At 38.8% G+C, this 25,837-nt stretch overlaps 2 protein-coding genes across 11 annotated transcripts in view; one reads left to right on the top strand and one right to left on the bottom strand.

Moving 5' to 3' along the window:
* Nucleotides 1-25,837, bottom strand: part of NIF3L1 (NGG1 interacting factor 3 like 1) — a 58,221-nt gene that overhangs the window by 2,914 nt on the left and 29,470 nt on the right. For 2 of the 5 annotated variants that reach the window (XR_004176709.1, XR_002516226.2), the window contains one exon: nucleotides 8,755-8,863. Coding sequence is in view for 1 of the 5 variants with exons in the window: in XM_021923864.2 (XP_021779556.1) it covers nucleotides 8,826-8,863 (38 nt within the window). In the remaining 4 variants the exon portion in view is untranslated. Of the gene's footprint in view, nucleotides 1-4,037; nucleotides 4,614-8,538; nucleotides 8,864-14,475; nucleotides 14,605-25,837 lie in introns of those variants that run through there. The other 3 variants (XR_002516225.2, XR_002516227.2, XM_021923864.2) reach the window with 3 other exon arrangements.
* ORC2 (origin recognition complex subunit 2) overlaps nucleotides 1-25,837 on the top strand; it is a 60,830-nt gene that overhangs the window by 27,743 nt on the left and 7,250 nt on the right. For all 6 annotated transcript variants that reach the window (XM_021923853.2, XM_021923854.2, XM_021923856.2 and 3 more), the window contains 10 exons: nucleotides 1,620-1,712; nucleotides 3,092-3,123; nucleotides 6,905-6,965; nucleotides 9,267-9,460; nucleotides 11,162-11,260; nucleotides 13,696-13,805; nucleotides 18,130-18,262; nucleotides 19,096-19,192; nucleotides 22,661-22,807; nucleotides 23,401-23,572. In XM_021923853.2, coding sequence (XP_021779545.1) covers nucleotides 1,620-1,712; nucleotides 3,092-3,123; nucleotides 6,905-6,965; nucleotides 9,267-9,460; nucleotides 11,162-11,260; nucleotides 13,696-13,805; nucleotides 18,130-18,262; nucleotides 19,096-19,192; nucleotides 22,661-22,807; nucleotides 23,401-23,572 — 1,138 coding nt within the window. The remainder of the gene's footprint in view (nucleotides 1-1,619; nucleotides 1,713-3,091; nucleotides 3,124-6,904; nucleotides 6,966-9,266; nucleotides 9,461-11,161; nucleotides 11,261-13,695; nucleotides 13,806-18,129; nucleotides 18,263-19,095; nucleotides 19,193-22,660; nucleotides 22,808-23,400; nucleotides 23,573-25,837) is intronic.

The following is a 25,837-nucleotide window of genomic DNA, read 5'->3' as shown; positions in this document are numbered from 1 at the left end:
CAGCCAATTCATTTGTAGAGATTGTTATGACTTGGGTCAGTTTCAAGATTGGAGGATAAAAATGGGGGCAGGTTAGAAAGGTTTAGGAGCCAGTAAAATGGCTTTCACTTGTACAAATTTAACTACACCTTCTCCATTTAGAGAAAAAAGAAAAAAAGCAGTTAATTTGGTATGTGCCCTTTTTCTCAGTGAACAGTGTCCCAGTGTGAGAGTTAACTTGGAAAATGTAAATCTATTTCTTTATTTGGGTTCATTTTCCACATGCCTCTCATGGTGTGAGTGTGAGAGCATCATTAAAGATAACGATTATATTTTTTTATTTTAAATGGCCCCTATTACAAGCGATTTGGTCTTTGGTCTTTAGAAAAAAAAAAAAAAATGAGGGAAAGAAAATTGTTTTTTTGTTTTTTTGTTTGTTTTTTTTTTTGAGATGGAGTCTCGCTTTGCCGCTCAGGCTGGAGTGCAGTGGCCGGATCTCAGCTCGCTGCAAGCTCCGCCTCCCGGGTTTACGCCATTCTCCTGCCTCAGCCTCCCGAGTAGCTGGGACTACAGGCACCCGCCACCTCGCCCGGCTAGTTTTTTGTATTTTTTAGTAGAGACGGGGTTTCACCGTGTCAGCCAGGATGGTCTTGATCTCCTGACCTCGTGATCCGCCCGTCTCGGCCTCCCAAAGTGCTGGGATTACAGGCTTGAGCCACCGCGCCCGGCCAGAAAATTGTTAAAGTAAAAATAAAATGGCCCCTAAACAAAAGACCACTATTTCATTTATTCTCAGTTGAAGAAATGGCCATCTGTTCAACACTCTATTTTATGCATTATTTATACGTATTATAGAATTTTTGGCACAAAATAAACTGTTCCACACTTTATGGAAGATTTAAAAGATTTTAAAGTATAATTTTAACTCTGCACAGTTTTCCCTTGAGTTTAGATCTCACTTTCTGGCCCTTCTTTCTCACCCCCCATCAAAGATGTGCCTCAACTATATATGGTAAGAAGTGAAAGGAACATAAGTGGTTGATGGAGAGGAGAGTATGGTAATTAGAGAAAGCAGCAAGGTCAAAGTTATTTGTTTTTTTGTTTTTTTTTTTTAAGAAATCTGTGGGTAATATGAAGGAAAATTTGAAGATGCTGGGAAGACAGCTAATAAAGGTGAAATTAGTACTACTAATATGGACAGGATTATTTTTCTGATAAAAGTAGCAAAGGTGGCCGGGCGCGGTGGCTCAAGCCTGTAATCCCAGCACTTTGGGAGGCCGAGACGGGCGGATCACGAGGTCAGGAGATCGAGACCATCCTGGCTAACACGGTGAAACCCCGTCTCTACTAAAAAATACAAAAAACTAGCCGGGCGAAGTGGCGGGCGCCTGTGGTCCCAGCTACTCGGGAGGCTGAGGCAGGAGAATGGCGTGAACCCGGGAGGCGGAGCTTGCAGTGAGCTGAGATCCGGCCACCGCACTCCAGCCTGGGCGACAGAGCCAGACTCAGTCTCAAAAAAAAAAAAAAAAAAAAAAAAGTAGCAAAGGTTTTTAAAGAACTTTTGTAAGCGAAATAAGTTTATTTCCCTCTTTATCTACTGTTGTCCTTTAAAAGGTTTTTATATATTTCTTTGTTTACAGCTTCAGAACTAGCAAAAACACCAAAAAAAAGTGTTTCATTCAGTTTGAAGAATGATCCTGAGATTATGATAAACGTTCCTCAAAGTAGCAAGGGTAAGACACTACATTAGTTCTTTGAAAAGAGTTTTCATAGTTGCTTCAAGATAGAGCATGTTACTTTTTCCCTTGTTTGTGCATTTTTATATATTTTCTTCTTTTCTATTCTGAAAATTCATTCAACAAAATGCAATTAATATTTCAACTCATGTAACTTAGTATACTCATGTTTAGCAGTCAATAAGAGGGAAAAATATCTGTGCTAACTGAAGTTGTGCAAATTGACAGGGCTAACCAGAAATAGTCTTTAAATCCTGTTGTCATTTGCTTGAGTTAGCCAATTATTTATAGAAGATTTGACTTTGGGAAATACTATATGAAATAAGGCGTTTGGAGTTTGGAAGTCTTACAGATTGTGGAGCGGCTATTTTTGAATGATCCCTTCTAACTAGATTAAAAAGTATACATTGTGTTTCTCTTTATTTATATTTTTCTTTTGGTTTTTGAACACCAATGTCACTTGCTGATATTTCTATTTTTTCATATTTTAGAGATGGCATCTCGCTATGTTGCCCAGGCTGAAGTGCATTGGCTATTCACGGGCACAATTAAAGCACACTATTAAAGCCTTGAACTCCTGGGCTCAAGTGATCCTCTAGCCTCAGCCTCTCGTGTAACAGGGCCTATAAGCACCATTGTGTCTGGCTCTATTGTACTTTTTTTTTTTTTTGAGAAGGAGTCTCACTCTGTCACCTAGGCTGGAGTGCAGTGGTGTGATCTTGGCTCATTGCAGCCTCTGCCTTCCGGGTTCAAGCAATTCTCCTGCCTCATACTCCCGAGTAGCTGGGATTACAGGCACCTGCCACCACACCCAGCTAATTTTTGTATTTTTAGTAGAAATGAGGTTTCACCCTGTAGGTCAGGCTGTTTTCTAACTCCTGACCTCAAGCGATCCTCCTGCCTTGGCCTCCCAAAGTGCTGGGATTATAGGCGTGAGCCACTGCTCCTGGACAGTTGTACCTTTCAATAATCAAAATTTAAAAGGGCTCCATTTTTCTTGTTAGAATGCTACAGAAATGCAGGAAGTAGCTGTTAATAATGTGAGTGATCATGAAATGAATAGTGATAATCCTCCAGTGGAGAGGGAATTAATTTATAATTCAGTAATAATGTGGTGGCTTCTATGTAGAAGCTGCAGCTTTGCTTTTTTTTTTTTTTTTTTTAATTTTTAATTTTTTGAATAGACACAGGATCACGCTATGTTGCCCAGGCTGGTTTTGAACTCCTAGCCTCAAGCAATCTTCCTGCCTTGCCTCCCAAAGTGCTGGGATTACAGGTGTGAGCCACCATGCCTGGAAACTACTTTTGATGAAACTAGACCACAATGAAAAGTAAAGTGTCCGTAGTAAGTCATGGCTTTTTGTTTCATTCTTTAGGCCATTCTGCTTCAGACAAGGTTCAGCCGAAGGTAAGTGATTGACTAAAAAGCAAAAGCCTTAGTGTTACAAAGTAAGACATGATGAAAAATCGTCAGAAATTCGATGAAAAATTATCAGAAATTCAATGAAAAAATTGATCTCTTAATTTATATAGTGCTTTGTAATTTACAGATATTTGGCAGTTAAATATCTAACTTATAGATGGAGAATTGGAGGTTCAGAGAGGTGAAGTGACTTGTGTGAGTTCAGTTGACTGGAAGGAGAACAGCTAGAAAATGAAGCCAGGCCTCCCAGACCCAACTGTTGTGCTTTTTCTGCTGTGTGTAGCGGGCCTGAAAATTTTGGGGGTTTTGCTTTTATATGTCATGTTCTATTTCATTTGCAGGGGGAAGGGGGCAGTGTTGTGCAGTTTGATCCCAAGATACATTAGATCCATTATTCTATCCTTTTATAATTTACATTTGAAAACTTAGGCTGGCTTAGGCAAATCCATTCCAGAGTAATTAAAAGGAATTGACAATTTTTATCTCCTCCTTTGTGGGGTTTTTTCTTTGTTTGTTTGTTTGTTTTTGAGACGGAGTCCTACTCTGTCACCTAGGCCGGAGTACAGTGGTGGCAATCTCGGCTCACTGAAACCTCCACCTCCCGGGTTCAAGTGATTCTTATGCGTCAGGCTTCTGAGTAGCTGGGATTACAAGTGCGAACCACCACACCCAGCTAATTTTTGTATTTTTAGTAGAGGCAAGGCTTCACCATGTTGGCCAGGCTGGTCTTGAACTCCTGACCTCAAGTGATCCACCACGCCTGGCCTCCTTTGTGTTTTTGTGGTATAATTTTCTCATTATGCCTTTTCGAGTGTTGAGTGTTCCATGAAAGGGCCATATATGCAAAGCATCCCCCAAATGCCAAAGGAGCCAAGAAACCAAAGGAGAAGGCAGACAAGTTTAGTTTGTCAGTAAAGGGTATTTTATTAGAGACAGGAGCATGGTCTTGGGCAGCCACAAGACAGGGTAGCTCTCTTCACTGTTACTCCCCAGAGCCATGGCTTACATAGCATAAGGAAAGGGTATACATGTTCCAGCAAGATAATTAAAGGCAACCCTCTTTAATTGTCAAGACGGCAAGAATGCTATATGCATTGTAGCCAGTAATTTGTGTGATAATATCAAGGTTGACATGTTCTTTCACAGAAGACAGTAAATAAAGTAGGAATCAGGAGGCATTCATGAGTCTGGGGCTAATCAGAAGTTAACATGATGGATTAGCATCCAAGATGGAGTCACTTTTGCCTCCACAGTCAGTATAGAGTACAGGCTGGAGTACAGTGGTAGCGATCTCAGCTCACTGAAACCTCCACCTCCCAGGTTCAAGTGCTTCTTATGCGTCATTTAAGGCCATGCTTATGGCCTGTGCAGGAATGTCCTATTTAGACAAGTCTGTGTATGGGATTAGACATGCCAGAATTTCAATTGTCTTTAATAATGCTTTTTTCCTATATTATGTCTTGTGTGTTGTATCACTATAAAAGGAAAAAAAGCTCATTGCCATAATCCAATCAAGAATTTAGATTATTCTTTCTCAAGTTATAGATTATAACCCATTAGTAGATATTGTCAACTCTCCCAAAAGACCAGAAAAACCTGTTGATGAAACAGAGCTACCTATTACAATAAGAGACAACATCGTTGTGACAGAATCTTAGTGTACTGTCTTAGAAAAGCAAGTTCAAGAGAAAATATGTATAGGGCTTGGGGATCCTGGGCTTAAGTGGCTTAAGGCAGGTTTTTCAAGATGGTAAACTGATTGGTATTGGGCAGAATTGGGAACATGATATTTTAGGATTGGTAGACACAGTGAAGATCGTGTCTTAAAGTGTATCTTGATAACTAAACTGTTGATAAGATAAGCTATTTGTCCTGGGAGTAATCTGTTGTCCTGAAAGGAGAACAGTTTGCCCAAATGAGCAAACCGTCAAGAGAGATTAGTTTGCAGAAATTTTCTATAGCAAGTAGGGAAATTATTTATTAGTCTTGTCTTTTTGAGCAGGAATTTTCTGCAATGGTTATTTTGACACTGGTGTTGTGAATTCTCAGACTTAAGCTGTGTATATATTATATAAGTTATCTCAATACTCAATCATGAAATCAGTTTAATAAGACATAAACTGCATTTTTAACAAATGAAGTAGAACAGAATTTTAAATCTCTGTTTTATAATTTTTTTGGTTTATATATATACATGTACTGGGTCAAGATGACAAAATGTAAAAATTTTTGAGGATCTTGATCAAAAAAGTTTGAGACATACTGTAATTCCATCGGTAAGGGATTAGCTCAGTTATTAGATTACTATTCTTTTTTTTTTTTTTTTTTTCCTGAGGCAGAGTTTTACTCTGTTGCCCAGGTTGGAGTCCAATGGCATGACCTCGGCTCAACACAACCTCCACCTCCCAGGTTCAAGCAGCTGTCCTGCCTCAGCCTCCCAAGTAGCTGGGATTACAGGTATGCACCAGCATGCCCGGCTAATTTTGTATTTTTAGTAGAGACGGGATTTCTCCATGTTGGTCAGGCTGGTCTCGAACTCCCGACCTCAGGTGATCTGCCCGCCTCTGCCTCCCAAAGTGCTGGGATGAGCCACTGCGCCTGGCCTAGAGTACATTTCTTAATATCCCAAATCAGATTTTAATGACACCAACAATCTATCACAACACAATAAACTTAAATTTTTTTTGTCATATTTTCATGTTGATAAAATCACAGGGTACCTTAACTTTTTTATCAATACTGTTAGAAATTTACATGTATATAACAGTGGATATTTTAATGTGCTAACAACTTATGGTAGTAAAGTATTCTATAAAACAATTCTTTGTACTTCTATAAAAAGTTACAATTTTTTAATCGTAACAAATTTATTTATTTCTGTTAAATTAAAAATTACAATTTTTAAATTTCTTACAGAAAGTAAGAAAGTGTAAATCTCTATTTCTCTCCTTAAAGAATGTAATACTTTAACACCAGTAAATTTCTAGCACATTAAAAGACCCATTGCCATATACATAGGAGTGCCCATTCCCTTTCATACTTACGATTGCTACATAATACTATCTTTTAAAAAAATACTCTATTGGGCTGGGCACAGTGGCTCATGCCCATAATCCCAGTACTTTGGGAGGCTAATGTGGGCAGTTCACTTGAGTTCAGGAGTTTTGAGACCAGCCTGGCCAATATGGTGAAACCCTGTCTCTGCTAAAAATACGAAAATTAGTTGGGCGTGGTGGCACATGCCTATAATCACAGCTACTTGGGAGTCTGAGGCAGGAGAATGGTTTGAACCCGGGAGGCAGAGGTTGCAGTGAGGTGGAGTGAGCCGAAATCACGCCACTACACTCCAGCTTGGGTGATGCAGCAAGACTCTGTCTCAGAAAAAAGTGTGTGTGTGTGTGTGTGTGTGTGTGTGTGTGTGTGTGTGTATATATGTTCTACTAATCTGATAGGTGAAAGTAGTTCAAAAGGCTGATATACTCATATTTTTTCTGTACATAATAGAAGTATATATATACTTTACAAATAATATAGAATTCAATTTCTAGAATCACTCTAGTAATCCTTTGGAATTTGTTTCTTTTGTTATACCCTTGTTTTGTTCCAAATAATTCATTTGTCATTATCTTCTAGTTCTAGGAAGTAAGCTCATCTAGCTCTAATGCAGTCTATTGAAAGCAAAATATTTTTCTTTTCTAGCCTCTTTCACTCAGATCAGTCATTAACTTCTATGTTGTTATTTAATGCTTTTCCTGTTTTTAAACAGAACAATGACAAAAGTGAATTTCTGTCAACAGCACCTCGTAGTCTAAGAAAAAGATTAATAGGTACGTATTTCTTTTTAAATGACATTTTTATAAAAAGCAACATCTAAACAACAGGCAATGGTAGTTAAGTATATAGGTTCTAGACTTAGACTGCTTGGTGTTTTGAATCTTTGGCTTTTAGCTGCAACGCTTAGCACCATGTCTTTCACATTGTAGTCAGTGTATATTGAAGTCAGCTAAAAGGTCTTTCCAAAGAAATAACATGCCTTTTAAGACAGTTTTGAGACAGTTTGGAAATTATTCTATTGATTTATTTGGAAATTTTATAATGAAATAATATTAAATATTCATAGTTGTACTGAATGCTAAACAAAATCAAGTGAACAGACATGGCTCCTGCCTTCTAGGAAATTAAAAATCGTTTCAGATTTTTGAATATTTAACTTTGGGGCAAATGACTGGACCTTTATATATCAGGAAAATGTCAATACCTTTCATAATGCTGATCCTTGACAAGAGTAGTATTAGCCAACATTGTTAAATTCAGCCTAACATCAGGGCTTTATAACTTCATAGCCCTTTCTTTTCAAGGTACGGATTTCATAGAATTGTTAAAACTGTATTTTTAATCACCATAAAATTGGTAATGCTAAATGATTTGGTATATTAAAGCAGTAAAAGGTCTGTATAGTTGTGATTGTTATTTCATGTCAACTATATCCCATGTCTTGTGTTTTCTCCTTATCCCAAAGATGGGTTGTTTTTTAGAGAGAAGGTGAACTTCCCTCTTCCTTCTTAATCACCACAAAACATATATACCTACATGGAGGAAGCATACATGTAAAGAAGGTAGAGACACTTTCTGCTACCTGCCACCACTTCTAAGCTGTGCATATACCATGAGCAGCAGTCAGTGCACATTTGAATCTGCTAAGCTATATGTGCTTACAAAATTAAGCCTTTTTTTTTTTTTTTTTTTTAATATTTACGTTTGTTACATTCTGACTTGGGATAATCCTCTGCAGTATAAAGTTTTTTCACTCGGCCGGGCGCGGTGGCTCAAGCCTGTAATCCCAGCACTTTGGGAGGCCGAGACGGGCGGATCACGAGGTCAGGAGATCGAGACCATCCTGGCTAACACGGTGAAACCCCGTCTCTACTAAAAATACAAGAAAATTAGCTGGGCGAGGTGGTGGGCGCCTGTAGTCCCAGCTACTTGGGAGGCTGAGGCAGGAGAATGGCGTGAACCCGGGGGGGCGGAGCTTGCAGTGAGCCGAGATCGCGCCACTGCACTCCAGCCTGGGGCACAGAGCAAGACTCCGTCTCAAAAAAAAAAAAAAAAAAAAAGTTTTTTCACTCATATTTTGGAAGTTAGCTTTTAAAACCAGTTTTATGCCTGTTGATTGTGAAACTGGCTTTATTCTTATTTAATAAGTGTAAAACTAGCTATATTATTTCTGGGGAGTTGTACAGGTGAGGTTGTGGTTTGTCTAAAAAGATGATTCTTGAATCAACTCTGGGATGGTGTATGTATATGTATTAGTAATAATTATAATCATAAGTACCATTTATTGAGTGCTATATTAGTTAGAATGACATTGTCAATAGGCAGCAACAGAAAATTCTATAATAGTAGTTTAAGCCATAGACATTTAGGTATCTCACATCAAAACAAATATGGAGATGCAAGTTCCATGGTTGATGTGACTCAACAGTGTCATTAAGGACCCAGATTGTTCCTATCTTTTTACTCTGCCACCAGCATTTTTCATCTTTAGGTTTGATACTTCATGTTGCAAAATGGCTTTCATAGCTTTAAACGATGGGTATAAATAGGGGTTTTTCTTACATAATTGATGAAAATCTTTCTCAGAACTGCCAGCTATTTTCCCTCAATTCATTGGTCCAGGGGTCACATAGTCAACCATAGTTGGAGCAGAGGCTGGGAAAGCAGGTACCTAGAAGAAGAAAAATGCAGTTACCATGAATCATCCCCTAGGATGGGGCACATTGCCATATTTTGTAAAATTAGAGCTCTGTTAGCAAGGAAGAGGGAAGGAGAATGGTGTTAGGTATGATTAACAATTTCTATCACAGTTCCTGAGTGTCAGGCATTATTAGTGGCTTTATATACATTTCAGTGTAATCTTCCTAATGGTTTATTAAAATTATGTACTGTTAATTTGATAAGTAAACCAGTACTGAGAGAATTTATTAATTAGCTCTGGTGAAATCATGAGCAGGTAATGACAAAACCAGAATTCAGACTCTTACTTCAGAGCCCCCACTCTTTCCTTTACCCCACAATGCCTCTCTTGTCAAACCATGAAATTGTCCAAATTGCTATTTTTCCCCCCACAGTTCCAAGGTCTCATTCTGACAGTGAAAGCGAATATTCTGCTTCCAACTCAGAGGATGATGAAGGGGTTGCACAGGAACATGAAGAGGACACTAATGCAGTCATATTCAGCCAAAAGATTCCAGCTCAGAATAGAGTAGTTTCAGCTCCTGTGTGCAAAGAAACACCTTCTAAGAGAATGAAAAGAGATAAAACAGTAAGTGAAGAGAGAGACTTTAACCTTAAAGAAAAATTGTGTAATATCTCAAAGATAGGCTACCCTAAGAGATCCACATCTCTCAAAATAATATTTTTTCTTCACTTTTCTATATTTTCTCAGCCTTCCACATAAATTCCCACATATATCAGTTTCTACTTCTTGACTTTCTGTTCTGGCCTGTCTACATATTCATGAATTAATACCATAGTATATGCTAAATAGTACATCTTAAAAGTGACATGTTGTATAAAAATGAACTTTTTAGGCCAGGCACGGTGGCTCATGCCTGTAATCCCAGCACTTTGGGAGGCCAAGGCGGGTGGATCACCTGAGGTCAGGAGTTCGAGACCAGCCTGGCCAACATGGTGAAACCCCATCTCTACTGAAAACACAAAAATTAGCCAGGTGTGGTGGTGTGTGCCTGTAATCCCAGCTACCTGGGAGGCTGAGGCAGGAGAATTGCTGGAACCCAGGAGGCGGAGGTTGCAGTGAGCCGAGATCATGCCATTGCACTCTAGCCTGGGCAACGAGAGTGAAACTCTGTCTCAAAAATAAATAAATAAATAATTTTTAAAATATGCTATAGGATTAGAATGAAAAATAACAAAAAGAAAAAACTGAACTTTTAAGTAAATATTGATTGGACAGTTGGAGTCATGAGTTCTCAGTGTATCTTGTTTTTGTACCATTGTTGATGTATTTAAGTCAGTGTAATGAATGATGTGGCTAGGGACCCATGCTGAGTCATTTGGAAGAATACTGCAGGCACCCTGGTTTTAGAAAAGGCTAATTATCCTGGTGCTGCATCTAAAGGTTCAGAGCAATTGAGGAGCCTACTGCTTAAATAGCTTTCTGTCCCTTCCTTACCACCCTAGAGTTTAGTCCTGCCCAAAATAAGAAGAACAAATAGTGTGAGAAGAAAATTCCACTTGACTGGAATAGTAGGCAAGTTTTTTGGTTTGTTTGTGGTTTTTTTCTTTTATTACCTTGCAGTTGATTTCCTCCTCATTTTCACAGTACTTCAGCTATACTAATATTAAAGAATTTGCTAAGACTATTTGAGGCCAGGCATCATGCCTGTTTCCCAGCACTTGGGGAGAGCAAGGTGGGAGGATTGCTTGAGGCCAGGAGTTTGAAACCAGCCTGGATAACGTAAGACCCTGTCTCTGCAAAAAAAAAAATTTTTTTAAATTAGTCAGGTGTAGTGGTGCATGCCTGCCTTCCCATCTACTTGGAAGGCTGAGGTGGGAGGATCCCTTGTGCCCAGGAGGTTGGGGGTACAGTGAGCCGTATTTGCACCGCTACACTCCAGCCTGGGTGACAGAGTGAGACCCTTCCTCAATAAAGAAAGGAAAAAAAAAAAAAAAAGATTTACTTGAGGAGAAAGAAAGATCTTGATATGTAAAATCATCTCTCTTTTTTTAGTCTAAATGGAAATTACATATTGTAACTTAGGAATCATTTTTAGGAACAGACTACTACTTCATCTAGTCATTTCTTTAACTTATATGATCCTAGTAATTACTCAGTTTTATTATTGAAATTAAATATGCTTGGCCTTAACTGGTACTGTTGCTTTAAAAAGACTACCAAGTAAAGAATTTCACATGTCCTATTTTACATTAATATTACTGTCTAATTTTGATATAAGACAGATATCTGAAGCTACTAAGGACTGACTACTCTGTTCACTTTCAGAGTGACTTAGTGGAAGAGTATTTTGAAGCTCACAGCAGTTCAAAAGTTTTAACCTCAGATAGAACACTGCAGAAGCTAAGGAGAGCTAAACTGGATCAGGTATGTTGCAAGGAATGTTACTTCTAAATTTTTTTTTACTCTGTCCTGAAAAATATGCTACATAAGCAATAGATTTGAAAAGTATACACAAGTAGAATTATTGTCCTGATCAAATGAAACACAAGTTAATGTGATTATTACTTCTTTTGTTATACAAATAGTAAATAGGCTGGGCACACATGGCTCACACCTGTAATCTCAGCACCTTGGGAGGCCAAGGGAGGAGGATTATGTGAACACAGGAGTTTGAGACCAGCCTGGGCAACATAGGGAGACCTCGTTGTTACTAAAATTTAAATAAATAAATAAATAATTTACTGGATTGGACTGTAATTATGCATTTTCCCCCTCTTATTTGTTTATTATTTCTTCAGGATCTATGATAATCATCAGGGTCATAGTCCTTGATATCCATTTGCCATTAATCTCTGTTATTCATTTAACCTATATGTATTTACTAAACCTCACACTGGTCATAAAACAGTGACTGCAACCTGACTTTCTCTCAGTTACAAACTTTGCAAAAAGTAGAGGATATTCTACTTGAGGATATTATGGAAAACCTGCCCAGTGTGGTAACAAGATTACCATGTACTACATACCATGTACTATGGTTCCAGTAGCTCATTTTACAAAAAAAAAAAAAAAAAAAAAAAACCATACAGTTATATTTGCTGGGGTTTTACTTCTCTAAGAGAGGAGACAGAACCATCTGAGTGAGAAAGTCTTTGCCAGTAGTAATTTCAATTGATAATCTAAGTCCTGGCTCATTGGTATTGAGACTCGGATCAGAGAATATAAGCAACGTGGGAGAAGGACACATGAGTCTAGGCTCACAATAGGACTTCATCATACTTAGAGGCAAAAAGATCTCTAGGGGGATGAAAGAAACACCTGTCAGTGAGGGAGAGGAAAGCCTTTCATTGATCATAAACATAGCATAGCTAATCAATACAGTCTTCAGTAGCATGTGACAATAAGCATTTATTTTTCATGTCTGCAAGTCAGTCAGAGGTTGGCTGATCTAGGATTTGCTCCATGTTTCTCTTCCTCATTGGACCAGCAGGCTAGCTGAGGCATGTTATCCTCATGACAATGGCAGAGGCATAAGAGAAAAAGTGGGAAAACAGTCTGTTAAAGCCCAGGCTCAAAACTAGATTGCCAGTTCTGCCTCATTCTAGTACAGCTGGATATTGGGGTCAAAAGTGCAGTTTTCCATGAATATTAATTAAAGTTTGAAATGAGGCCGGGCACGGAGGCTCACGTCTATAATACCAGCACTTTGGGAGGCCAAGGCGGGAGGATCACGAGGTCAGGAGTTTGAGACCAGCCTGCCCAACATGGCGAAACCCCATCTCTACTAAAACTACAAAAATTAGCCAGGCATGGTGGCATGTACCTGTAATCCCAGCTACTCAGGAGGCTGAGGCAGGAGAATCACTTGAACCTGGGAGGTGGAGGTTGCAGTGAGCAACCTCCTGGAGTGCCACTGTACTCCAGGCTGGGTGACAGAGCAAGACTCTGTCTCAAAAAAAAAAAAAGTTTGAAATGAAAGTACATACATGAGATAACATTCTAGAGTTCACACTCAAGTGTGAATATGATCAGATAATCCAGTGTAAATGACTGCTGGAAAAGATACTAGTGCTTTCTCTGCTTTTTCAGGGCTCTGAACTCAGAAGAGATAAGAGAGTTTTTTTTTTTTTTTTTTTTTTAGCAACCTAGTTAACAATTTTACTTAAAGGTAGTCCTGTTTTGCTTTAACTGTGACTAAATAAACACTGTACAAGCCAGAGTACCTGAAATATTTATCGCAACTCTAATCTTCAGTATTTAAAGAATATTTTACTTGAAAGGTGGTGGAATCATGAAAACATGGTAGTGCCAGAGTGAAGACCCATGTGCAGCTTTTTGCTGGAGTTTTCATTTCAAAAAATGATCTCTAATTCATCAGCATGACTTTCCAAGTTTGGGGTACAGGGCAATGCACTTTCCTCAGTTTATTTATGTTATTGTTTTTAAAAATTTGCAATACTTATCAAAGATAAAGGATTTGTTAGAAACAGCTTTTGGAAGAGGAGCAGTGATACAGATTTATTTTACTAATGATAATGGTAAATAAATTATAAAGAACCTTTAATGTTTTCTGAGAATTAAATTAAAACCTTATTCTTGGAGTTTATAATCATTTAAATGGTTCTGGACAAAACTTACCAAATTCTTTGCTGTTATTACTAAAAAGAATGTTAACAGTTTTAAGAAAACAAATTATTTTTTAAGAATTGTGTTTATCAGTTGATACACTCATTGCCAAACCAGATTAAAGTAATATCCCAATTGGCTTCTTCTAAGCTCGACTTCTAAGGAAATTGTTTGGATTGATCTGCTATCTGTGGTTTGAGAATGACTTTTTTCCCCTCCTCCTTTTTTTAAAGCAAACATTGCGTAACTTATTGAGCAAGGTTTCCCCTTCCTTTTCTGCCGAACTTAAACAACTAAATCAACAGTATGAAAAATTATTTCATAAATGGATGCTGCAATTACAGTAAGTATTATTACAAACTCTTGTAAAATAAAGAATAATACATATTTACATGAATATGTTAAAGTAAGTTAACATTTTTCTTTTTACAATGAGTTTGATATATTTAGTCATATATAAAAATAAATGTAAAAATAGACATTATGACTCATATAGAAATGTCACTTTATTGTATGACTCTTCCCAGAAATTCTACAGTTTTTAAGAAATTTGTGTTTATCAGACTTGACAGCCATTGATAAGATAAATAGCATTTCTTAGAATTATGTTACTGATTTAAAAAACCTGTATATTTAATTTGTCAAGATTAATAAATATACCAATTAGATTTTAATCCAGTTTTCCACAGCATAGTTCTTTAAATGAAAGGATAATATTTACTTTAATCTTATGTTTGTGTACTACAGACTTTCAGAATTTTATGAGCAGATTTGTTCTATAAGCATTAATTTACTATTTTAACATTATTTCCTAGAATATTTTTTCACTTTTATTATTTTCACACACCTCAGATTAAATTTTAAATTTCCATTAAAATGCCTAGAAGAATGAGTGAAATCAAAACATAGTATTTTCTTTTTATGATAATTACTTTTATCCTTGCAGTTAAAAAGACTTGAACATAAGGAAGTGCTTAAAATGTACATGAATGTGAATATACATGCACACTCACAGTTACATTGTCACTGAGGTAAATAAGAAGGTAGATCCATGGGCCAGGCACTGTGACCCATACCCATAATCCCAGTGCTTTGGGAGGCCAAGGCAGGAGGATTGCTTGAGCCCGGGGGTTTGAGAGACTCTGTCTCAAAAAAAAAAAAAAAAAAAAAAAGTTATGCTAGGAAGGGAATGATTAACTTTTCTGCAAGAACCTCGGCTTCTCTCAATAACTAATTATGGATCTGTGCATTATAAATTTGTAAGCTCTTCACTCTAATCCCATCTCTAGCCCATCATTATTTTTTTCTCCCAGTATGTCAACTTAAGATAACTTAATTTGCTTTGCTTCTCAGGTGAGACCTTATAGTCAGCAAGTTCATTGGAACTGCTAGCTCTCTGAATTCCTTGCCTCTTTATTTTTGTGCTTTGACCTTGTAATCTCTACCTTTGGAGGTTACCTCTTTTCTGTTCTTCCATTTCTAGGTTATCCTGCATTGCCAGAGAGCATCACATAAATACTGTTTCTGCTTGACCTTCGTAAACAGTCATGGAGTTGGACTTTAGCTTGACCTCTAGTGCTTGGTGTTCTGGGTGGGCTCATTCACTCTTCTGGCTTCAGTTGGTTTCTGTATATGAATGACTCATGTAACAGTTAACCTCCAACCCATACCTCACTCTCAGTAGCAGACCTGGATATCTGAATGTATATTAGCAGTTTCTACTTGGATGTCCTGTAAATAATTCAACATACATAAAATTAAGCTCATCTGAAGTCCACTGTTCCCACCTGCCCCTGCTATCCAGCAGAGTGAATGAGTGAATGTTAGTCACTCCATTTGTGTAGTTGCCTATGGCAGAAAACTGAATCATTCTTCTTTTTTTTTTTTTTTTTTTTTTCATTTTAAGAGACAGAGTCTCACTCTGTCACCCAGAATGGTGTGAACACAGCTCAAGGAGCCCCAACCTCCTGGGCTCAAGCAATCCTCCCATCTCAGCCTCCTGAATAGCTGGGTCCACAGACGTGCGCCACCATACCTGGGCTCATTTTTTAAATTTTTTATTGTGTAGAGATGAGGTCTCACCATCTCTCACCATCTTGCCTAGGCTGGTCTCAAACTCCTGGGCACAAGCAGTTCTCCTGCCTTGGCTTCTAAAACTGCTGGGATTACAGGCATGAGCCACCGCGCCCAGCACTGAGCCATTCTTAAGTATTCTTTTACTCAGTCTCCACATCTAATCAGTCTCCAAATCTTATTGGCTTGACTATAAAGTTCTTGACATGTTTACATTTTTCTCCATGACAGCTAAATTAATCTTCCAGTTTTGTTCCTTCCTATCCATTCCCCAAACATAGCCAATGTGATCTTTCTGAAAAGAACATGTTACTTTCTTACTTAAAACCTTTCTGTTAACCCCTCATTAGTTACTTTTAAATGCTCATTCTTGGCCGGGCACGGTGGCTCACATCTATGTAATCCCAGCACTTTGGGAGGCCAAGGTGGGCGGATCACCTGAGGTCAGGAGTTCGAGACCAGCCTGACCAACATAGTGAAATCCCGTCTCTACTAAAAATACAAAATTAGCCAGGCTTGGTGGTGCACACCTGTAATCTCAGCTACTTGGGAAGGTGAGGCAGGAGAATTGCTTGAACCCAGGAGGCGGAGGTTGCAGTGAGCCAAAATCACGCCACTGCACTCCAGCCTGGGTAATAGAGCAGGACTTCATCTCAAAATAAATAAATGCTCATTCTCCTTGGAATTAGTGAATTAATGGTTTAGTATGACTTAACAAGGCCTTTGTTACTTGACCTCTGCTTACCTTTTCAATTTAATCTATCAATTTCAACTCTGCTTCAGCCTGTAAAATTTTTAGGACTTTTTTTTTTTTTTGAGACAGTCTCGCTGTGTCGCCCAGGCTGGAGTGCAGTGGTGTGATCTCGGCTCACTGCAGGCTCCGCCTCCCGAGTTCACGCCATCCTCCTGCCTCAGCCTCCCAATTAGCTGGGACTACAGGCACCCACCACCATGCCCAGCTAAATTTTTTGTATTTTTAGTAGAGATGGGGTTTCACCGTGTTAGCCAGGGTGGTCTCGATCTCCTGACCTCGTGATCTGCCCACCTCAGCCTCCCAAAGTGCTGGAATTACAGGCGTGAGCCACCGTGCCCGGCCTTTTTAGGGCTTTTATTGGCAATGGTCTCCCTTGCCTCCAGTCATCTGTCATCTGAAAAGTAATAGAAGCTACAGTGAAGCTACTGAACAAATTGGTATACAGATAATAAAATTGTGCCTTTACCTTGTATGAGTTTGGAAAAAATATTTATTATTTAAGATGGAGTCTCACTCTGTTGCCCAGGCTGGAGTGCAGTGATGCGATCTCAGCTCACTGCAACCTCCACCTCCCAGGTTTAAGCAATTCTTCTCCCTCAGCCTCCCAAGTAGCTGGAATTACAGGTGCCTGCCACCAAGCCAGGCTAATTTTTGTATTTTTAGTAGAGACGGGGTTTCACCATGTTGGCCAGGCTGGTCTCGAACTCCTGGCCTCAAGTGATCCACCGGCCTCGACCTCCCAAAGTGCTGGGATTACAGGCGTGAGCCATCATGCCCGGCCAATAATAATTTTTGAAAAGAATACTTTTTTTTTTTTTAGGAAGGAAGAGGAAGAACTGGGATAGCTAAATCACTAAATATTGATTCCTGGCCTTGCACGGTGGCTCATGCCTGTAATCCCAGCATTTTGAGAGGCCAAGGCAGGCAGATCACCTGAGGTCAAGAGTTCGAGACCAACATGGTGAAACCCCGTCTCGACTAAAAATATAAAAAATAGCTGGGCCTGGTGGCAGGTGCCTGTAATCCAGCTGCTGGGGCGGCTGAGGCAGGAGAATCACTTGAACCCGGGAGGCGGAGGTTGCAGTGAGCTGTGATGGTGCCATTACACGCCAGCCTGGGCAACAGAGCGAGACTCCATCTTGAAAAAAAATTTTAGTTAATTTTTTTTTTACAGACACTGTCTTGCTCTGTTGCCCTGGCAGGAGTGCAGTGTCACCATCATAGCTCAGTGCAGCCTCAAACTCCTTGGCTTAAGTGATCCTCCCAGCTCAACCTCCTGAGTAGCTGGAACTATAGGCACCTGCCACCACACCCAGATAATTTTTTAATTGTTTTTTTTTTAAATAAAAATATTTTTGACCAGACGTGGTGGCTTATACCTGTAGTCCCAGCAATTTTGGGGGCCAAGGCGGGTGGATTACTTGAGCCCAGGAGTTCAAGACCAGCCTGGGCAATATGACAAAAACCCATCTCTACTAAAAATACAAAAATTAGCCAGGTGTGGTGGAGCACAGCTATAGCCCCAGTTTCTTGGGAGACTGACTCAGAAGAGTCACTTCAACCTGGGAGGCTGAGGTTGCAGTGAGCCAAGAGTGCCACTGGACTCCAGTCTGGGTGACAGAGTGATCTGTCTCAAAAAAAAAAAAAAAAGTATATATACATATATGAAAAACTTTTTTGCATTTGCCTTCCCAAAATTCTGGGATTACAGGCTTGAGCCAATGTGCCTTACCCCTTTCCTGTATTTTTTATAAGCTTAATTTAAGGAAACTGGTTGATAATAAAATTGGTAATAAGAGGTATTGAAGTTTAATTGCATGAATACTGTCTTTCCTAACAGCCTTGGGTTCAACATTGTGCTTTATGGTTTGGGTTCTAAGAGAGATTTACTAGAAAGGTTTCGAACCACTATGCTGCAAGATTCCATTCACGTTGTCATCAATGGCTTCTTTCCCGGAATCAGTGTGAAATCAGTAAGTTTCAAAATGTTAAAGGGAAAAACATATCCTCTGCCAATTCATGCCTCCATATAAATGAGGATGGAGTATTAAAGAATTTTGTTTTAGTCTTCACGGTAGTAGGATTGTATAGTGCTTAATACCATGTGTTCGGACTCAGAAGAATCTAGCTTTGAAATCATCTTTGAATGTCCTACGTTGTAACTGACATGTATTAAAACCTAGGAAAATATGTTAGTTTTGTTTACTACACTGAGTATCAGTGGTACTTCTGAAGAAGGGAATTATGGGGTCTTCAGTTTTGTTATAAACTATGAAAATGCTTTATTAGGCAAAAACTACATGCTGTGAAAATGCTTTAAAATGCAACAGGATGTGAAGACTATAGTTTTACAATACATTTATCATAGATCATTTTTATTTCAAATGCTTAATATCTCTTCCTCATTTGAACATGAAATCTTTTGGGTGCTGGATATTGAGTCATGTAGTATTCCTTTTTAAAAGTGTCTATAGTGTTTGTGTCCTGTTTCCTTTGATAGAACTGTAGTTTTCTAATGTTTCTCATGTTCTTGGGAGCTTTTTCATTTGTTTTTGCTGCCCTCTTATATTACCTATTACGTTGATATCTTTGCTATTCTTTTCTATTTTCTTTTAGCCACAACTTAGGCAAAAAACAATGAATTAGATATAATTCATCGAGTACCAGTAGAATTTTTAAAAGTGATTTTTTAAAACTTTTGGGAAATCCAAATTCATTATTAATTTATAAAAAAGGTTTGATTTTCTAGTTGTATATGACAATAAATTGTAATTAATGTGGCACCTCTTGCACATTCATGATATAGGTCCTGAATTCTATAACAGAAGAAGTCCTCGATCATATGGGTACTTTCCGCAGTATACTGGATCAGCTAGACTGGATAGTAAAGAGATTTAAAGAAGGTAACATGAAGTAGATGCTCTGTAGTTTTAGGGTAAAGTTAAGCATATACTTCTACTTATTCATGTATTTATATACATACAGTACAGTTATACATACATATTATATGTATTATATACATACATACACATACAGTATTATTATTATTATTTTATATATATATATTTTTTGAGACAGTCTCTCTGTTGCCCAGGCTGGAGTGTAGTGGCACCATCATGGCCCACTGCAGCCTTGACCTTCTGGGCTCAAGCAGTTCTCCCACCTCAGCCTCCCAGGTAGCTGAGATCACAGGCGTGTGCCACTGTTTTCAGCTAATTTTGTATTATTTGTAGAGATGAGGTCTCGCTATGTTGCCCAGGATAGTCTGGAACTTCTGGGCTCAAGCAGTCCTCCTGTCTTGGCCTCCCAAAGGGCTGAGATTATAGGTGTGAGCCACCACACCTGGCCCAAAAAGATTATTTTAATAATGGCACTTATCTTGGTGCTCTAAAATAATTTGACCTTTTTCTATGAACCTTTTCTGTGAACTTAACAGGGAAGAAAAATGTTAGTCCCACTTTCTTAAGTTTGTATATCCAAAAGCCTTTTTCTGTTTATAAAACACCCCAGAAGTGCAGTGGCGCAATTTTGGCTCACTGCAACCTCCGCCTCCCGGGTTTAAGCAATTCTCCTGCCTCAGCCTCCCAAGTAGCTGGGATTACAGGCGTGCACCACCAAGCCCAGCTAATTTATTTCAGAATAATTTTCAGGTTTTGTTTTGCTTGTGTAAAGTGCCTCCACTTGAGCGTTACATCTTTGTCTGATATTTTTATATTGTTTAATGTTTTTATAAAACATTATTTCTTGGCTGGACACAGTGGCTGACGCCTGTAATCCCAGCACTTTGGGAGGCCAAGCTGGGTGGGTCACCTGAGGTCAGGAGTTCAAGACCAGCCTGGCCAATATGGTGAAACCCCGTCTCTACAAAAATACAAAAAAAATTAGCCAGGCATGGTAGCACGTGCCTGTAGTCCCAGCTACTTGGGAGGCTGAGGCAGGAGAAGTGCTTGAGCCTGGGAGGCAGAGGTTGCAGTGAGCCAAGATCATACCACTGCACTCCAGCCTGGGCAATAGAGTGAGACTCTATCTAAAAATAAATAAATAAATAAAACATTATTTCTTTATTCTGTGTATATATCATTACATTGGGATAATTTTATATACTAAGATCTCTGATTCTTTTGGTGTGAATGTTTTGGTTATGTGAGTATGTCAGAAAATTGGAAATAGCATTATATAGTCTCTGATAGTTAATTGCCATTTAATAATGACTAAATTAAGAGAAGTACGTGAGAATGCCTAACTGCTTTGATGGATAATTTTATTGATAATGTCAATAATCCTAGCTCTGTTTCCATAGTACTTTTATCTTGTCAATATTCTAGCATGCTCTTTAGTTTTGTCTTCATTTTGTTTCCAACCTGAAAAGCTTTCTGTCCCAAATTTCCTTTCACACTTCTACACCCATTTTACCCACAGTTCTTTATAGAAATGTACAGTATACTTTTTTGTTTTTGGTTTTTTTTTAACACAGTCTTTCTCTCTCACCCAGGCTGGGATCCAGTGGCACAAACACATTTCACTACATCCTAAACCTCCTGGGCCCAAGTGATCCTCCCAACTCAGCCTCCCCATTAGCTGGGACTACAGGCACACACCATCTGCCTGGCTATTGTTAAAATTTTTTGTAGAGATGGAGTCTCACTGTGTTGCCCAGGCTGGTCTCAAACTCCTAGGCCTCAAGGGATCCGCCTGTCTGGGCCTTCCAAAGTGCTGGGATTAACAGACATGAGCCCAGCCAGACAATATACATTTTTATACCAACTGTACACATTTGAAAACAGGTAGAGTTGATTCTCATTATTCACAAATTCTATAATAACAAATTTTCCTGCTTGCTAACATTTATTTATAATCCCAAAATCAATACTCTTGGCACTTTTGCAAAGTGAAACATGCACAGAGTGGCAAAAAGTTTGCATTGCCCAATGTACACATTCTAAGCAGAGGTCAAACAAGGCAATGCTTTGCCGTCTTGTTTCAACTCTCATACTATAAACAAGCATCCTTTTCGCAGTCCGTTCAGTGCTATGTTTTTCACATTTTTCTGCTTTTGTGTCGGTGATTTGGCTGTTTAAAATGGCCCCCAAGCATAGTGTTAGAATGCTATCTAGTGTTCCCAAGCACAAGAAGGCTGTGATGTGCCTTGGGGAAAAAATGCCTGTGTATATAAACTTCCTTCAGTTACGAGTTATAGTGTTCTTGACTGTGGGTTCCGTGTTAATGGATCAACAGTGTACCTTAAAAATAAAGTTGCCCTTAAAAGCCAGGCGCGGTGGCTCACACCTGTAATCCCAGCACTTTGGGAGGCCGAGGCAGGTGGATCACTTGAGGTTAGGAGTTTGAGACCAGCCTGGGCAACATGGCGAAACCCTGTCTCAACAAAAAATACAAAAAATTAGTCAGTCCTGGTGGTGTGCATCTGTAATCCCAGCTAGTCAGGAAGCTGAGGTAGGAGAATCGCTTGAACCTGGGAGTTGGAGGTTGCAGTGAGCCAAGATCACACCACTACACTCCAGCCTGGGCAACAGAGCGAGACTCTGTCTCCAAAAAAATAAATAAATAAAAATAAAATTGCCTTTAAACATGTAATCCCAGCACTTTGGGAGGCCGAAGCGGGCAGATCACTTGAGGTCACGAGTTTCAGACCAGCCTGGGCAACATGGTGAAACCTCATCTCAACAAAAAATATAAAAATCAGCTAGGTGTGGTGGTACACGCCTATAGTCCCAGCTACTCGAGAGGCTAAGGTGGGAGGATGGCTTGAGCCCTGGAATGTCGAGGTTGCAGTGAGTTGGGATCTTGCCACTGCACTCTAGCCTGGACAGCAGAGCCAGAACTTGTCTCAAAAAACACACACACACAAAAAGCTGCTTTCTGTAGGGCCTGACTTCAGTGCTAATCATGTCTTGTCTATTTTATGAGTAAATGACATATCTTCTCAAATAAATTACATACCCCTAAGCAATCATTATTTTATCCTATACTACTTTAATATATTTTTTAATACCTAGGCATTGTGTGTGGTAGAGGAAATAATCACTGAAATATCACTAAAAATAACAATTGCGGCTGGACATGGCGGCTCACGTCTGTGATCCTAGCACTTTGGGAAGCCAAATTGAGTCCAGGAGTTCAAGACCAACCTGGGCAACTTAGTGAGACCCCGTCTCTACCAAAAAAACAATTAGCCAGGCATGGTGGTGTGCGCCTGTAGTTCCAGGTACTCGGGAGGCTGAGGTGGGAGGATTGCTTGAGCCCAGGAGTTGGAGGCTGCAGTGAGCTATGATTGTACCACTGCACTCTAGCCTAGGCAACAGAGTGAGACCCTCTAAAAATAATAATAATAATTGGATTTCTTTTCTTTTTAGATTCTTCTTTAGAACTCTTCCTTCTCATCCACAATTTGGATAGCCAGATGTTGAGAGGAGAGAAGAGCCAGCAAATCATTGGTCAGTTGTCATCTTTGCATAACATTTACCTTATAGCATCCATTGACCACCTCAACGCTCCTCTCAGTAAGTTAAGTGTTACTATTTTTCCTTCTAGAGATATCAGTCTTACAAAACATAGTATTAATGTAAATCAGAAAATTTTTACTGTTTTTAGAATGCTTTTCCCCCTTTTACATGTTTAAAAACACAGGTTGCCAAAAATGTGTTCTCAATCTAATTTAGAACATATTTTTTGGAAATAAAAATTCAGATACTAAATAAGGATGTTTTAGTCTAAAGTTAAATGGAGAGAAAAGACCCAACTATTATTTTGGTCTCCTTCTCTTCTTGTAATATTGCAGCATTTATTTTATGAACTTAATGTATAGACTTTCTGATAATCCTGTAGAAGAAAATGTTAAAACATTTCTAATTTTTTAAAAAGAATGCATTGGCAATGCTTTTAATTTATGCTTAATATAAAAATAAAGGTTCAGATGTTGGTTGAAAATGAAATTAGATTGTGAGTTACTGATTTAGATATGGAAGTGGCAAAAATGAAAAACTTGGGGATTCATTTTTATTTAATCCTTTCTCATTCTTTTGTAAAGTAGAATCTAGTATCATGACAATATGAAAATAATTTGTAATTCTTGTTTTCTTTGATCATGTGCTAGTGTGGGATCATGCAAAGCAGAGTCTTTTTAACTGGCTCTGGTATGAAACTACCACATATAGTCCTTATACTGAAGAAACCTCCTATGAGAACTCTCTTCTGGTGAAGCAGTCTGGATCCCTGCCACTTAGCTCCCTTACTCATGTCTTACGAAGCCTTACCCCTAATGCAAGGTAAGGATGAAAACCATATTTCTTTTTTAAAAACTATACATTTTAAGATATGTACTACTAGGTTTTAATGGTGATACTGAAGTCCCTAGTTAGTTTGAAGGATTAAGAGAAATTATAGTAATAATAGTTACCAGTACTGGATTATGGGGTAGGCAGATAAGTCAACAGCAGTCTGTCATATTGCTCAGTAATAAAGTGAGAGTACCAACTTTATTTCTTAATATATTTCGGAATATGAGCACCTGAGTGGTCATAATGGAGAAAAAGCAGACTTTTCATGACTTTTACTTAAATTTTATGGTTATTTTTCATTACATATTGAATATTCTGATCCAGACACTGAGTACTTTATATGCAATACCACATTTGATCCTAAGGTGGATAGTCAGTAGCACAAAGACTTTGATCCAGATATGTCAGCTCCAAAACATCACTGTATGATGTCTCCAGTCAAGCCCTTACAGCAGCCTAACCAAGAGGCATATCTGAATTAATAAACACAAGCTGATTATAGCATAAGCCAGCAAAAAGTAAATTGCATAATTAGCTGGACTTAGTGGCCCATGCCTGTAATACCAGCACTTTGGGAGGCCAAGGCAGGCAAGTCACTTGAGGTTAGGAGTTCGAGACCAGCCTGGCTGACGTGGTGAAACCCCATCTCTACCAAAAATATAAAAATTAGCCAGGTGTGGTGGCACGCACCTGTAGTCCCAGCTACTCAAGAGACTGAGGCCGGAGAATTGCTTGAACCCAGGAGACAGAGGTGGCAGTGAGCTGAGATTGCACAACTGCACTCCAGCCTGGGCAACAGAGTGAGACTCTGTCTCAAAAAAATAATAAAGAAAGAAATTGCATAATTAGCCTGTTGAAAGAAGCTTTTAGTAACAAACTTTACCCCCTGACAAAAGCATAAAATTATAGAATTATATTTAACAAGATGAAGTGTTGAAAAATAACAACACTGAGAATAGATAATTCTTGCTGAGAATAGATAATTAAGAGCTGGATAGACGAAAAGAAATATTGTGTTCTTGGGTGGACAGATTAACTATTATAAGAGTAGAAATTCTTTCCATGTTAGAAATGTGTTAGACTTGCCAGGCACAGTGGCTCAAGCCTGTAATCCCAACACTATGGGAGGCTAAGGCAGGAGGATTGCTCCAGCTGGGAGCCTGAGACCAGCCTGGGCAACATAGGGACACTCCATCTCCACAAAAAGTTTTAAAAATTAATTGAGTGTGGTGGTGTACACCCATAGTCTCAGCTGGGGAGGCTGAAGGGAGCCAACATCACGCCATTGCACTCTAGCCTGGGTGACAGAGCAAGACCCTGTCTCCAAAAAATAGGTATTAGATCTATAAATTAATCAAAATGTAAATGAATTTTTTTATTTTAAATTTGAAAGAAAATTTAGTTTCCTAAAGAATAAACAGTCGGCTGGGTGTGGTAGCTCACACCTGTAATCCCAGCACTTTGGGAGGCCGAAGCGGGTGGATCACTTGAAGTCAAGAACTCGAGACCAGCCTGGTCAACATGGTGAAACCCTGCCTCTACTAAAAACACAAAAATTAGCCAGACTTAGTGGCGCACACCTGTAATCCCAGCTACTTGGGAGACTGAAGCAGGAGAATCGCTTAAACCCAGGAGGCAGAGGTTGTGGTGAGCCAAGATGGCACCACTGCACTCCAGCCTGGGTGACAGAGTGAGCCTCTGTCTCAAAAAAAAAAAGAAGAAGAAACAAGCAAGTCTAGCAGAGACAATTTCTTTTTTTGTTTTTAAAGAGCAACAAAGGGACACTTGTGGTCAAGATGGCATAATACTTTTCACTCTTTCCTTTCATCCCCTCTTGTTCCAAACACACAGCATAATAGACAAAATTTAAAAATAAATACCCTGGCTCAAAAATAGAAACATCTCAATGCAACAGAATGATAAATCAGTGAGCAGAGTTGAAGCCACAGCACAGCTGCATTCTAGGTTTAGAAGCGGCATTGGCAGCCAGGATTTTGACTTATATGGGATGATAGTAGTGTGATGATATATATTGCCTAAACCAGATATTTTCATTTAGGACAAATGCTGAACTGAACAGATGTTCGGTGTAGAAATAAAACCATATAAAACATATAGTGTTCAAATGTATATATCAATATGAATAAAAGTTTTAAATGTGCATGGAAATGAAAAATACCTAATTCAGAATAATTAGGTATTTTTAGGTACTAAAAATGATTAAAAAAAATTAGGTACTAACCCTGGAGAAGA

Source organism: Papio anubis, chromosome 10 (genome assembly GCF_008728515.1).
Source record: "Papio anubis isolate 15944 chromosome 10, Panubis1.0, whole genome shotgun sequence".
NCBI classification, from domain to species: Eukaryota; Metazoa; Chordata; class Mammalia; order Primates; family Cercopithecidae; genus Papio; species Papio anubis.
The sequence above is the reverse complement of the archived record's forward strand: the minus strand, read 5'-3'. Positions and strand labels throughout refer to the sequence as shown.